Here is a 13,027-nt window from a genome sequence, read left to right on the forward strand (position 1 = left end):
TGACTACAAGATCCCTCCCCACCTTCACAGCCGGGCTGCCCGGGTCAGCCAGGGGCCCAGGCAGGTGTGGCCCACCTGGGAGAAGGTGGAGTCTTTGCACAGGTCCAGGTCCCGGCAGAAATTACAGCTTAGGCAGATGATCTCGGGGAGCACATGGGAGCGGCAGGGGTCTTGGAACTGGGCCTCTGGGGAGAACTCGCCGACACCCACCAGACGCAGCAGGTCCCGGCGCAGCTTGTTCACTTGGTTTGTGATGTTCGTGTCCAGGGACAGCACCTGTCAGACAGTGACCCGCTGGGACTCGCCAGCACCGTAGCCCCTGGAAGCTTCTGGGGCCCCCACACCCGGGCCACTGGCTCTGCTCCTCCACTCAGGCCTCCTCCCTCCTGTGGTCCCTAGAGAGGGAGGAGGCACAGAGCCAAGAAGCCGGGTGCCCCTGTCCATCTGCTCTGATGGCCTGGGACCACTGCAAGCCCACTGACCCCAACCAGCCCGGGCCTGCTGGCTCACTCTGGCCCCTGGGAAGCGGTGGCCAGTGTTTCGCCCCTGCCGTGCGTAGAACGCTGGCACGGAGGTTGAAGGGTCCAACCTCACCCACCAGAGAGACAGGGAAGTGTCCTTCTGTGAAAACCCTGAGAGCAGTTCTACCAGGGTCACTGTGGGTCAGAACCTGCTTGGTAGGAAGGATTTGGATTTGGTATGTGTAACGTGGAGCAGCCTAGAGACAGGAGCTCAGCGAGCAAGGCTGACGACTCCCCACATGACAGCACACCTCCCTGACCCAGGTCGTGGCCCCCTGGGCGCAGCTGGTGCCTGCCCCTTCCCTGTCCCCCCCCCTTGCACACATACTCATACCTCCTCCCCCTGCACTTGGTCCGCCCTCTTCTTACCTTACACACGTACTTGATGAACTCCAAGGCTGGGTTGTTGAGGGGCAGGTGAGAGCCTGGGAGCTGGGGGAACATCTCCGAGGGTTCTGTCGAATTCCGGGAGCCTGTGACTTTCTTCTGAATCTTCTGTGTGATGGTGAAGAAGTTCTGGGTGAGCTCGTTGGCCACGTAGTCCTGAGAGAAGGTGATCATTCCTGGAGAGAGAAGCACCTGCACCATCTTACAGTGACAAGGACCTTGGCGACTACATGTCAGGCTGTGGGACCTTCAGGTGGACCGCCTGACATGCTTGGGGTTCCAGCACTCACCAGGCAGGGCCCCAGCGGCAGCCTCAGTCTCCTGGGAGAACTGGCTGGCGCCCCTCCTCTTGACCGGGGTGCTTCCTGGGGCGCTGCGCCGAAGCTCGTCCTTCATGCTGTGGTACACGGCCACGATGTACGCTGTGGGGGAAGCAGGGAGCGCAGGAGCCCCGGGAGGAGGGTGACTCTCAGCGCCTCTGATGGAGCCCTACATCCTCATGCAGTGGTACACACACAGCCATGACATGCACTGTGGGGGAGCAGAGACTGTGGGAGCCCAAGGGGTCCCCAGCTTGTATCTGAACCTGTGTGACGAGTATGACTTATCGCTGCCTCTCGAGGAGCCCTACGCCCGTGAGACCTGATGCTCACGCACATTCTTGGGGGACACTGTGTCAAGGAGGCCACATGGAGTACCCTTCAGGCTGGCAGCGAGAGAGGAACAGTCACAGCACAGCCAAGAGAGATGTGTACCGAGTGTCCCGGAAACTCCGCCAGGCCCGCAAGAACAGACAGACAGCAGACGAACGCAGACCAACGCACTTGTCGCTAAGTATAGGTGTGTAAGTGTCCTTCTGCTGATGTCAGCTCACTGACTGGCCCTTAACTGCCTGATGCTGAGTGCAGTGGCCCCAGAAAACACTCAGGAGAGGGGAGGCCTCACACCTGAGAGTTCAGAGCAGCCAGGATGGATTCTAGAGCCCCCCCATTTCTTCTCCTGGGGCTTGGTGTATGATGGTACCATCAGCAGATCAGAGAACAACCGGGGGCAACTATCATCCGACCCAGAGAGAGGGGCAGTCTCCAGCCAGCATGCTGAACAGAGACAGTGTCCCTGAGTGCAGGGGTGCCACAGTGGTGCCTTAACACTAAATCTCACAAATGGGACTGTTCCCAGCTGTTCACCTTCAGGCCGCCCCACTGTCCTACATGCACTGAGCAGCGACTCTCATGCTGGCGTGGAGGATGGCCATGAGGGTGGTGGGTCACTCGGGCTCACCTGAGACGATCATGAGAAAGTAGCTTTGGCAGGAGGCCGCCTGGGGCAAAAACTGTAAAATGTTCCAGTTGTTTTCCAGTAAGTCCTCGACTTCGGCTTCCTCCAAGTCCTCCTCTACCTCTTCCTGCTCGTCCTCCTGCTCTTGCTGTGCTTCCTCAGCTTCTGGGGACCCTCGCTGCATCGTGAGAGACAAATCTGTTTCCACCAGAGCGCTTCCTCCCGTTCACAGCCAGCCGGGACTGCCCTGCCTGCCAGCTCTTGCCCTGACTCTCCATGCCTTCGCCTCGCCCTGTGTTTGCTCGGAGCCCTCACCTCTGCTGACGCTGACAGGAGCTCTGTGGTCTGTGATCACTATTTCCTAAGCATGAACGAACACTGGCCCCCAGACCGTCTCTGATTCCACACCTGAGGGCTCCACGACCAGCTCCTCTTACCTGTCCACAGTGAACACTAGACGAGACTTTTCCTTTGATGCCCCCGTAGTTAGATGGATCCATCCAGAGAAGAAATTCCCAGCATCGGGAGAAGGAAATCGTCAGGGAATGGAAGATGTCTTTAGAGTGGATGCTGCACGAGAAGCAAATTGGAAGCGGGGCAAATGAAATTGAGTTGTTTTCACTGACCTGTCAACTTTGTCACTAAAAGAAAAAAGAAGTAAGTTGCCACTGAGTTGGTTCTGCCTTGGGTGGCCCCAGGGGTGTCCAAACAGGACAGTTCATGGGGTTTTCAATGTCATGACCTTTCAGAAGGTAGGATCCTTCGTCTGAGGTATCTCAGAGTGGGTTTGAACCACCCACCTTTTAGGTAACGTTCAAGTACAAACTACTTGTTATCCTCTACTAATTTAGAAGTGAATGTAAAGCAGATGCAGATTCTGTCATTCCTCCAGCTTTGTAGGGAACAATGTGCACATGATAAACAGGAGAGGTCCACTCCGTCAGGGTGGAAGAGCAGAGCCTCGCGTGCCCGCCCAGCAGGCAGACTCCAGCTCACTGTCTGTATTAAGGAGACAATCTAGGGAGACTAAGGTGGTGAGCGGGTCACAAGACAAGAGGGCCAGAGAGAGCTGCATTACAATATTCCTCAGAGTGCTGATATACCTGCAAAAAAAATGATGTGGGGCCAGGAAAGAGCAGAGATTATGCTCGGCACTCACACGGGGCAATGACATGTCTGCAAAGCACCTATGTGGCAGCTGAGGGGCGGCAGGGAGAGAATGTTCAGAAGGTCGTGCTTCAGTGGTGGGGACAGTGAGTCAGGTTAAATGCAGCCTGGGCTCTGTTTAGCAAACCTTGCAAAAGGAAACTCAAAAGAATCAAACCGTTTCCAGGTAAGATGGCTGCAAACCAGAATAAAGCTCAATGATGTGTTCAGGGTTGGAAACTTAACCAACACACAAAGAAGTAAAATTCACAGAATTTTCAAGAAGCAGTGAGCAGAGGAGGACCCTGACCACCACCAAGAAAAAGTCAGGGGAGCAGCACTGCCTTTGGCTCTAGGGTCCCTGTGCTGAGGTGCTCTTAGATCCTGAGGAAGATTAACGCATGACACAGAGAGACCTCCAAGGAACGCCAGAGCCCCTGATGACAGGAGACAAGGAAGAGGTTAAAGAAGGAAAGAAAGAAAAAGGGAAAGAAGGGAGAGAGAAACAACAGAAACTGTTAGTAATAATAATGGAAACCCCCCCAAAAGTATGCAACTAAAGAACTTAACCTAAATCATGACTCCGCAAGGAGTATTATTGCTAATTCTGCTCTCAGCTCAAAGGGGTGAGAAAGGAGCCAATCAGACACCAGTGATCAGGGCACTTCTGACTCACAGAGGTACATCATTCCCACAGTCCACCTGGGCCAGGCTCATTGAGGGAACCTGAATGTTTCAGGACAAGCTAGTCCCATTAGCCCAGTGTGGCCACCTGCAGTGAAAACTTATCTCAGAACCAAGGTGGATGCTGACCACTGGTCTGAGGAGGAGGACTGGAGTCCCAGTTGGAATCACAGTGCACGTATTCTGACGAAGCAGGAGTCTTCATTCTGCTCTGCTGCTCAGTGAGATTCACCACCCTTTGGCCTCCTTGCTGCTTCTGTGCACACCAGTTCTACCAGATGCTGTTTCTGCACATCAACCAGCAACACCTCTACACCCAGAAAAGTGATTTCTCTGTGTGCTCAATGTCAATAGCAGTGTGAGCTTCTCATTAGAAGCAAAAAGAAAGGCCCTGAGATGGGCACTCTGCTTGGCTCTGTCTTCTGTCTCCATGCAGAGTGAGTGGTGCATGGTGGTTCTACGCTGCCTGTTCACAGGGCCTCAGGGGAGACAGGTAACCTCTGTCTACCTGCCTGAACCTCGCATGAACTTCAAGGTGCTGACGTTTGCATCCATGGAAGGGGTCTGCGTGCCACAATTTCCTTGCAGGGACGCGAACACCGCAGCCATTCCTAGCTCAGCCACTTAGCTACCAGCCTCAGTGCTGTCTGTTTTGTTACACCCGTTTCTTAGGCTGTGGTGGTGGTTGTATTGTTTGTGTCACGCTCCTAGCTCTCCTGACCTCACGCTAGCTGTCCTGGGCTGGCTGTGGCTGGTCCTCAGTGAGGCCGGGCTCAGCCCAGCCGTGTCCCACCTGTTGGTGATGTAGTCCACGTAGGCAAGGGCGTCCTCGATGCGGCGTTTCTTCGTGCAAAGGATGATGCGGTTGAAGTTGGCGTAAACGACTGATGACCCCAGGCGCTTGAACTCGGCGATGAGCCTGGGGAGAAAGTTCAGAACAGGGGGTCAAGGAGCGACCAGGCAAAGTGAAGTCACAGAGCAGCAGCTGCATGGGGACAATCTTCCAACCCTGAAGCAGGAAAGGCCTTCCTGTGGAATCAGAGGCCAGAAGCAAGAGAGAAGACCTGCAGGGCTGATCATGGGAAAGTAAGACTCTCTCTGTGGTATCAGCACAGCCAAAAGGTAATCAAAGATCAAGAAAAAAAGTCTAGCTTACATCACAGAACAATACACAGTCTTCATGTACAGATATGAATGTTGTTGTTGTTATGTGCTGTCGAGTTGCTTGCAACTATGTACAAAAGCCCTAAACCTTGCTCTATCTTGTGCCAATCAATAAGGAAAAAACCAAGAAAACTACAGTATCAAGGCCAAGTTCATTGAGGTAATATCATTTCCAACCACTTGGGGGCAGTAACGCTAAGCACTCCCAGGCAGGGCTCATAACTCAGAACCTCTGGTATTTACCAGACCCACAACAGCTGTCCTTCTGGAGAATTCCACAGATAGATCTGCATGGCCTTACACATATACAGAGCGCTGGTGGTGCACTGCGCCACGTGTTGGGGGCTAACCCAAGGTCAAACGCCTGAAAGCACCAGTCACACTGCAGAAGAACTAGGTCTGTCTGTTTCAATTGAGATTTACAAGTGTGGAAACAGATGGCGGAGAGCTGCAAATAAGTACTGACTTCACAGCAGTGAATTTGGAGTTTATGCACAAGGCTGTTGGTTGATACATTATTCATAACAGTGCAAGACTGGACCCTACTCAAACATGCATCAGGATGATACACTCATATGTCTACCTTCTTGACACAGCACTAACCAAACAGTCAGGGAACAGGACAATAGAGTAACAATGACTTGTGCAAAAAAGGAGTACATGGCCTCTGGGCTCTAGTATTCTCTAGAAGGACATTTGCCACCTGCCGACCCCACCTCCCACCACTACGCATAAACACACACACACACACACACACACACACACACACAGCTAAGAACCACTGGAGTCCTTCCAATCTGATGTACTGTCACCCAGAGTGGACTGTTTATCCCAGAGGAGGCACCAGATGGCTCCTGCTCTGGTGTGTGGACCTGAGTGACCAGCGTGCCCCACGAATGGCCGGAAGAGCAGTAGAGGCCCCCTTGTGGCCCCATCCTTCGACCCCCGCCGGCCACTCACTGCAGGAAGAGCTTCTTCATCATGCTATGCAGCGTGCGGTGCAGGGCCGGGTCATGGAGCAGGGAGGTCGGAGACCGCAGCCACCGGTAGAAGTGCATCACCTGGTTGTCGGCGTAGACGTTGTGGTACTGCGTGATCTCCTTCACCCAGCCCACCACCATGCTCTTCAGGATCCTAGAAGAGAGGCAGAGGTCGGCGCTGGCTGAAAATCGTCTGTGACTTCATCCATAGCCACTGGTGAGAGTCAGCGCCCAGAGCCATCAGGGGCTTTAAGCTCGTTGTCCACTGCTGTGGTGTGGACAGCTGAAACCCAGGCCCCGACAGGCACCTGGGGGGGGAAAAAAAACCCAGACTCTACTTCATGCTCTGCTGGAGAAGGAGGGGCAGTCTCCTGTACCAGTCAGATCCAATTTGACGGTACACACACACACACACTTTTTTTTCTTCTTTTTTGAAAAAAGACTACATCAGCCGTCGCGGCCCCCTGCCCGGGGCGGGCTGCCCTCGGCCCCCTGCCCGGGGCGAGCCGTCGCGGCCCTCTGCCCGGGGTGGGCTGCCCTCAGCCCCCTGCCCGGGGCGAGCCGTCGCGGCCCCCTGCCTGGGGCGAGCCATCACGGCCCTCTGCCCGGGGTGGGCTGCCCTCGGCCCTCTGTCCGGGGGCGAGCCATCGTGGCCTTCTGCCCGAGGAGGGCTGCGCTTGGCCCCCGGCTCGGGGCGAACCGCCGCGGCCCTCAGGAGCAAGAAGGCAAGCAGCTGTAACCCAAGACCACCAGTAAGGTGATAAAGCGTCCTCCCTTCCCCCCTTTATATCTACGCCCCTGTTCAGCATGAAGAAGCCAGAGAGTCGGCATCCAATTCCCAAATCAATAAGACAGTTGGTTTAATTACTATTGGAAAATGCTTGTCATTCCTCTGTAGCATCTGGTCCCCACTGGACCCTCATTATTTCTTCACCTGCTCCCCCCACCGACCAAACTGTGCAGCTCTGCAACTGCATCCTGGCCCATCCTCACCCTTTGCCCCCAACCCTCACCTCCTTGTACCCCCAATATGTTTTTCCCAATAAAAAAATATTAATAAAAACAAAAAAAAGAAATAGAGAAAAAAAAAAGAAGAAGAGAGGCAGAGGGAGCATCTGGAGGCTGCAACTGAAACCGTGAAGCCACTCAGTGCTGGCTTCCAGTTCTTCTGGCTCAACCGTGTGTACGCAGTAAAGTGCTCGCCTCTCTATCGAATGCAGACCTAGCCTCCTGACCTAGTGCACACTTGAGTGTGCATACACACTCAGTACTGTGACCTCACACTCATGCACTCAGTCTCATGTACACCTACTTAGCACTGTGATGTCACACACTCATGCAGTCTCATGTACACACACACACAACTAGGACCTCACACACTCATGCACTCAAGTGTCTCGTGCACAAAGACACACACTCAGCACTGTGACCTCACACACACACTGAGCCTCATGTGTACACACATACACAACTATGACCTCACACACTCAGTCTCGTGCACACAAACACACACACAGGCCTGTGACCTCCGGGTGTTCAGTGCTGGGTGGAGATGAGCATGCAGGGCCTGTGTGGCCTCCGGCACTTCCTCACAGTCCAGTCAGCAATCAAGCCCGCTTTGCTGGGAGACAGCTATGCCATGAGCAGTGTGACGGTCTTAGCTAAGCACTTGCTTCATGCCACACACATCTGGTCTCCAGGACCCCTCGGCAGGGACTGCACAGCAGAGGGCACCCAGGTACCTGAAGGTGCTGGAGCAGAGGGCGGTCTCGTCATAGCTGGCAGGCATGGAGGCGGCCTGGTTGCCAGTGATCATGTCCTCCAGGGAAGCCTGCGGGATGGCGTCAAAGCTGATGCCCATGCTGGCAGCTCCCTCCATATCATTGACTCGGTGTGACTGCAGGACTGTGTTGACGGCAAGGTTCTGGACGTCCAGCTCCACGCACACTGCACATAAGGCCCTGTTCACCCGAGAGCACACCTTGATGGCACCTCTCTGCCCACTCCACAGCAAGAATCAGCTAGCCAGCACAGCTGCTGCCCAATTCTCAGGATTGGCCGTGTCACTTGGCCCAGTGAGCCCCACGGCCTGGGACTTGGCATGTTACCTGGCCCAGTAGGTCTCATGATCCAGGGGCCCAGTAAGCCCCACAGTCCCGGAGCCCCCGGCCCAGGACGTGGCAGATGCTGGTGCGCTTGCTCACCGGTGGAGTAGCAGCCAGAGCTGTTGATCTCCACTGTGTTGTGGTCATCGAATTCCATGACCAGGCGGCTGTCGTCAGCCTCTTTGCCACCCAGGTCGGGCCGGGACGTTGGAGAGAGCCAGAGAAGGTGGCTGTGGCGCTGCAGGTGGCGGGCAAAGAAGAGGTCGGAGCCAAAGGTGGAGATGTCCTCTGGCAAGTTCCCCACGGGGATGTGGAAATACCTGTGAGAGGCAGCACAGATCAGAGCAGTGAGAACACAGAGCAGATGCCCATCTGCCCACCCAGCCAGGGGCTGCCCAGGGCCGGGGTTCCACGCTCACCTGCTCATCTCGAAGGCCTGGGACAGGCAGGTGTCCAGGTGGAGGTAGTGCCGGATCATGTGCCGGGCACCGTGGCGCTGCCAGTCTAGGACAGCGTAGCTGACCTTATCAGTTACACGCACAGGCACCAGGGGAAACTCCTCCAGCACAGGGATCTCGCCCACCAGCCGCTTCAGCTCCCAGCTGGACTGCACGGCGACCAGTGTGGGCCCTCGGCGCTCGTCCTTGTCAGAGAGAGGACAGAGGTCAGCAAAGAGCCCAGGGAGGGCAGGCCACTCTGAGCAGAGAGGGAGCGTGTCCTGGCGAAGCTGTGGCCTGACCTTGTAGGCAAGCAGGAGGCGCTGGATGGCTCTGCAGATGGTCTTTAAGTCGGTCTCTGCTCGAACCTCAAAGGTGTGCTTGGGCGGAGGCAGGAAGTCGGAGCCCAGCTGCTCCAGGAGGAGGTTGTGCTCCGTGGAATACATGGCGCTGAGGCTCGGCATCTGGTTGCTGCGCACCTGACCCCGGCAGACCCCAGCACCAGTCAGCTGAGTTGGGGGCCAGACCCTGGCAGACCCACCAATGCTCAGCCCCATGTGGAGAGCAGAGTGGAGGGACTGAGCACCTGAGCCCCAGCACTGCTCAAACCCATGTGGATCAGAGGGAAGAGGAAAGGGCACTAAGACTCTGGTGGTTCTAACTCAAATGTGTGTCCACAGCCCGGCCTGCCTAGGTGGGGAGCTCTGAACAAGTACACACACCCCCGACCCCTGTGCAGGCCCCAACTCACCGTGTCTAGCACAAACACAGACGCCCTGCGCTGTGTGGGGAAGAAGACTCCGAAGAGCGCCTTGTGGGCCTGTGCGTGGTGATACAGGTAGAGGTGGCGAATACTCCCTGCAGAGAAACACGCTGTGACCCCGGTTCTATGGGAGGCAGCAGCTGGAGACAGGACAGCTGCAGGACCCTACCTGGTTCCAGGTAGCTGAACTGGGCTAGAGAGCGCATCTCTAGGTGCTCGAGGGCAAAGGTTTCAGCTTCCCAGCCAGACAGGTGCCTCACCAGCTGCTTGTTGACCACGCACACACAGCCGAGCTGCACGAGGGCCCGGAAGAGCAGTGGCACCTGGGCAGAGACAGACGGCTAGATGAGCGAGGGCTTGGGCCACAGACATGCCCCGCAAGACACAGGGTCAGCCGGGCAACAGGATGCTTCTCCAGTCTTAGGCTGATACACTGTGGAAACCAACTGTTGGTGAGCTGGGCCAGCAATGACCACCCACTCGCCCGGTGTGGCCTCCTTGCTGCAGCTTCTTGGGGACCCTGAAGACCGGGGATCCTACCTGAGTCTCGTAGACGCCCTCAATGTCAGGAGCCGACAGCTCCGTGTTGATCTCGTTGATGTGCTCCTGGTACATGTCCTCGGGCACAGAGTACTCGTAGAGGTGGTGGACCACGCTGGCACGGGGGAGCACACGGTTCACCTGGGGACACATAAATGAGGGTCTCTAACACATCTCAGAGTTTCCATGAAAACCCCACACAGACGGGGCACGAAGCCATCTGGAAGAAATGGGTCTAAGGGAAGGGGAATGAAAACCCTCAAGCAGCAGAGTGATATAGGTGAAGAAAAGGCTAGACGAGCCCACACTCATCACTGGAAATAAAGGAGTCTCACACTTGCTCCCCACACAGAGGACAGTGGCCAGTTTCCACGCCGTCTGCAGAAAATCTTCTAGCCCATGTCTTGGCTCAGGGCAGGGCCGAGCAGGCTCCGCACACAGCACCTCCAGACATGTCCACCGATTCCCACAGTCCTGCACACCCCGCTCCATCGGTCTCTCTCCACAATCCCACTGCCTCCCCGACCCTGTGGACATGGCCACAGGACCCTGCCTCGCCAGGTCACTCGCACCTTGCGGTATGAGGGTCCTTCCTCTGCTTTTGCCACCTGCTGGTTGACGTAGAACACGCGTGGGATGCTCAGCCTGATGCAGTAGAGGTCACTGCCCACGACGGCCCACAGCCTGAACAGGCCAGGTTGGCTGGTCTCGCTGATCTGAGTACGGGGCACAGAGGGCCTTAATTCACTGGGCATGCTGAGAGCACATTCCATGTCCCAGATCACTCATCAGTGATCACTTCTACACGACTGCGTCACAGACACAGTCCAGACTCGTGAGTGGCTGCGTGAATACAACCATGTCCCCAATACATCACTGATGACAACCATGTCCCAGCGTACAGCCCACTCATCAGTGATCATGACCATGGTCCAGCATAAAATCCACTCATCGGTGATCACATGACTAAGACTCCATCCTAGAGATACTTGACTGATCTGGACCTCTCCAAGGGGTCAGGATCACAGAGTCAGAACGCCACAAACATGCCTTTTCTCCTCCGCTAGGACAGAAGGACACAGTGCCAGCCCCGGCATGAAGAGTCAGGAAGGGTGTCCTGCCCGCACCTGCACTATCTGCCACGGCAGGTCCAGGATGCTGCGGGCCGTCCTCCGCAGGAAGCTCCCTAGGCCGGTAGTCGGCCCCTCTCGGAGCGCCCCAGCCCTTGGCTCGTCCTCGGTACCCTCAAGACGTCGCCTCTTCCTGCGAGCAAGGCGCTGCCGGGCCTGCAGCTGCCACTTTTTCTTGTGGAACCGGAGCCACACCAGCCACTCTTCCTAGGAGGTGATAGCAGGTCAGGAGAGACCGAGATAAGCACATCAGGCCCAGATGCCAGGAGGATCCCAGACAGGCTGGTGGCAGGAGCCTGAGTAGGGATTCCTCTGAGTTTCCTACCTGAGTGGGTACTCCTCCAAAGTTACCTACGTGGGCAGACAGACCTCCGGAGTTCCCTACCTGGGTGGTGCCAAGTGGGGGGGGCTTCCCCAAGATCTCCTGCCAGGGCACCGTCAGCTCCAGCTCCTGCGACTCCTCCTGGCTCTCCCACAGGACTCGCTTCCTCTTAGTGACGACAGGAACGGCTGTGTGTGGCGGCTTTGGGAGGCCCAGATCCTCCATGTCTGGAGGCCCAGGGCTCCGGCTGCCCTCGTGAGCCTGGTTTGTCATGACCTGGGAGGAACCAGACACCAAATGTTTGTTGTCTCCGCAAAATCTACCTCAACATCTTATTGTAAGCACAGTCTGACATGAGATAGAACATTCGCCCACAGACAGGCACACAGGCTCAACTTTCAACGGTACAGAGGAGTGTCAATAGTAACGCCAGCCACCCAGGCGCCTGCCACCGACCTGAAGCAAAGGCCTACATTTGAATTACTTGCTCAATAAAGATATCACACAGCACTGCAAAAAAAAATGGCTAACCTCCCTTTTCACTCCCATTTTTTTTTTTGCCCAAAAAGTAACTATCACTTTGATAGACAGCAGTGTCTATTAATTCCCACAGATCTCCATCCTTTCACAACTTATCCAGGAGCCCTCAGCGGCACAGACGGATAAGCACCTGACTATTATCCAGGTAGGTGGTGTGAATCCTCTCAGAGCTACCTCAGAAGACAGGCCTGGCAGCCTGCAGAGTTACAAGCCTGAAAAGCACACAGGGCCCACCGTGAGCCACAGTCAATGGCAACTAAGTGCGTATCTGGAAACACAGCCAGCGGCTTGATGGACGTCGCTGCTGTGTGCCCTCGAGCCATCGCTGACTTGCCGGCAGGTTTTCAGAGGCCGACAATTACAGGGCAGGAGATCATCCATCCGTCTCTCCAGGAGCAGCTGGTAGATTCAAGTCACCTCCCTTTGGGTCGGCAGCGCAAGTACTTAGGCACTAGGCCACCAGAGCTCCTTAGAAGGAGTAACGCACTTTTTCTTAAGTGCCTGTACTCTCCCTGGTGATACGTGCCAAGCCTAGCCCTTTATACCTGCCTGGTGCTGGGAGCTCTGTCCTACAGGTCTGTTATCTTGCTCTGTAACGATGGACACCTACAAGATGGAGCCTCTTCACCTTCTTAGGTAAAGCTCCCTCCTCCTACTTTAGGTAAACTTAGCAACTCTGGTAGTTCAGATTCCACTGTGGGATTCTTGGGAGAAAGACAGGCAATTCCCTTTCCATGCAATTTACCACTTTAGAATCCCAATGGATGGTAAGTTATGAGTGATTGCTGACTAGATGGAAATGAACTGAATTTTTAGAATACATATTTTATAAGCAGTTTTGATTATTTTTATCCTTACTCTTACTTTGAAGTTTAGGGGAAGTCTATAAAATTTCATCCAGGGACCATATTAGGATGCTTTTTTTTTTAAATTTTTTTTTATTTTTATTGTATTATTTTTACGTGTACCGTCAAATCAGATCTGACTTGTACAGGAGGAGATTGCCCCCTCCTTCTCCAGCAGAGCATCT

The 13,027-nt window shown here is 55.2% G+C and overlaps 1 protein-coding gene across 1 annotated transcript in view; it reads right to left on the minus strand.

The window, feature by feature from the left end:
• Window positions 1-13,027, minus strand: part of POLE (polymerase (DNA directed), epsilon, catalytic subunit) — a 36,131-nt gene that overhangs the window by 990 nt on the left and 22,114 nt on the right. The window contains exons 30-46 of the mRNA XM_006901006.1: window positions 11,521-11,733; window positions 11,133-11,342; window positions 10,578-10,721; window positions 10,006-10,146; window positions 9,635-9,788; window positions 9,454-9,560; window positions 9,005-9,181; window positions 8,685-8,908; window positions 8,365-8,585; window positions 7,903-8,107; window positions 6,141-6,314; window positions 4,810-4,935; window positions 2,624-2,756; window positions 2,190-2,364; window positions 1,199-1,330; window positions 891-1,084; window positions 76-276 (exon numbers count right to left, since the gene is read on the minus strand). Coding sequence (XP_006901068.1) covers window positions 76-276; window positions 891-1,084; window positions 1,199-1,330; window positions 2,190-2,364; window positions 2,624-2,756; window positions 4,810-4,935; window positions 6,141-6,314; window positions 7,903-8,107; window positions 8,365-8,585; window positions 8,685-8,908; window positions 9,005-9,181; window positions 9,454-9,560; window positions 9,635-9,788; window positions 10,006-10,146; window positions 10,578-10,721; window positions 11,133-11,342; window positions 11,521-11,733 — 2,931 coding nt within the window. The remainder of the gene's footprint in view (window positions 1-75; window positions 277-890; window positions 1,085-1,198; window positions 1,331-2,189; window positions 2,365-2,623; window positions 2,757-4,809; window positions 4,936-6,140; window positions 6,315-7,902; window positions 8,108-8,364; window positions 8,586-8,684; window positions 8,909-9,004; window positions 9,182-9,453; window positions 9,561-9,634; window positions 9,789-10,005; window positions 10,147-10,577; window positions 10,722-11,132; window positions 11,343-11,520; window positions 11,734-13,027) is intronic.

The sequence above is a fragment of the Elephantulus edwardii genome, unplaced genomic scaffold, assembly GCF_000299155.1.
Source record: "Elephantulus edwardii isolate Elephantulus edwardi_28Jun2011 unplaced genomic scaffold, EleEdw1.0 scaffold00304, whole genome shotgun sequence".
In the NCBI taxonomy this organism is placed as follows: Eukaryota; Metazoa; Chordata; class Mammalia; order Macroscelidea; family Macroscelididae; genus Elephantulus; species Elephantulus edwardii.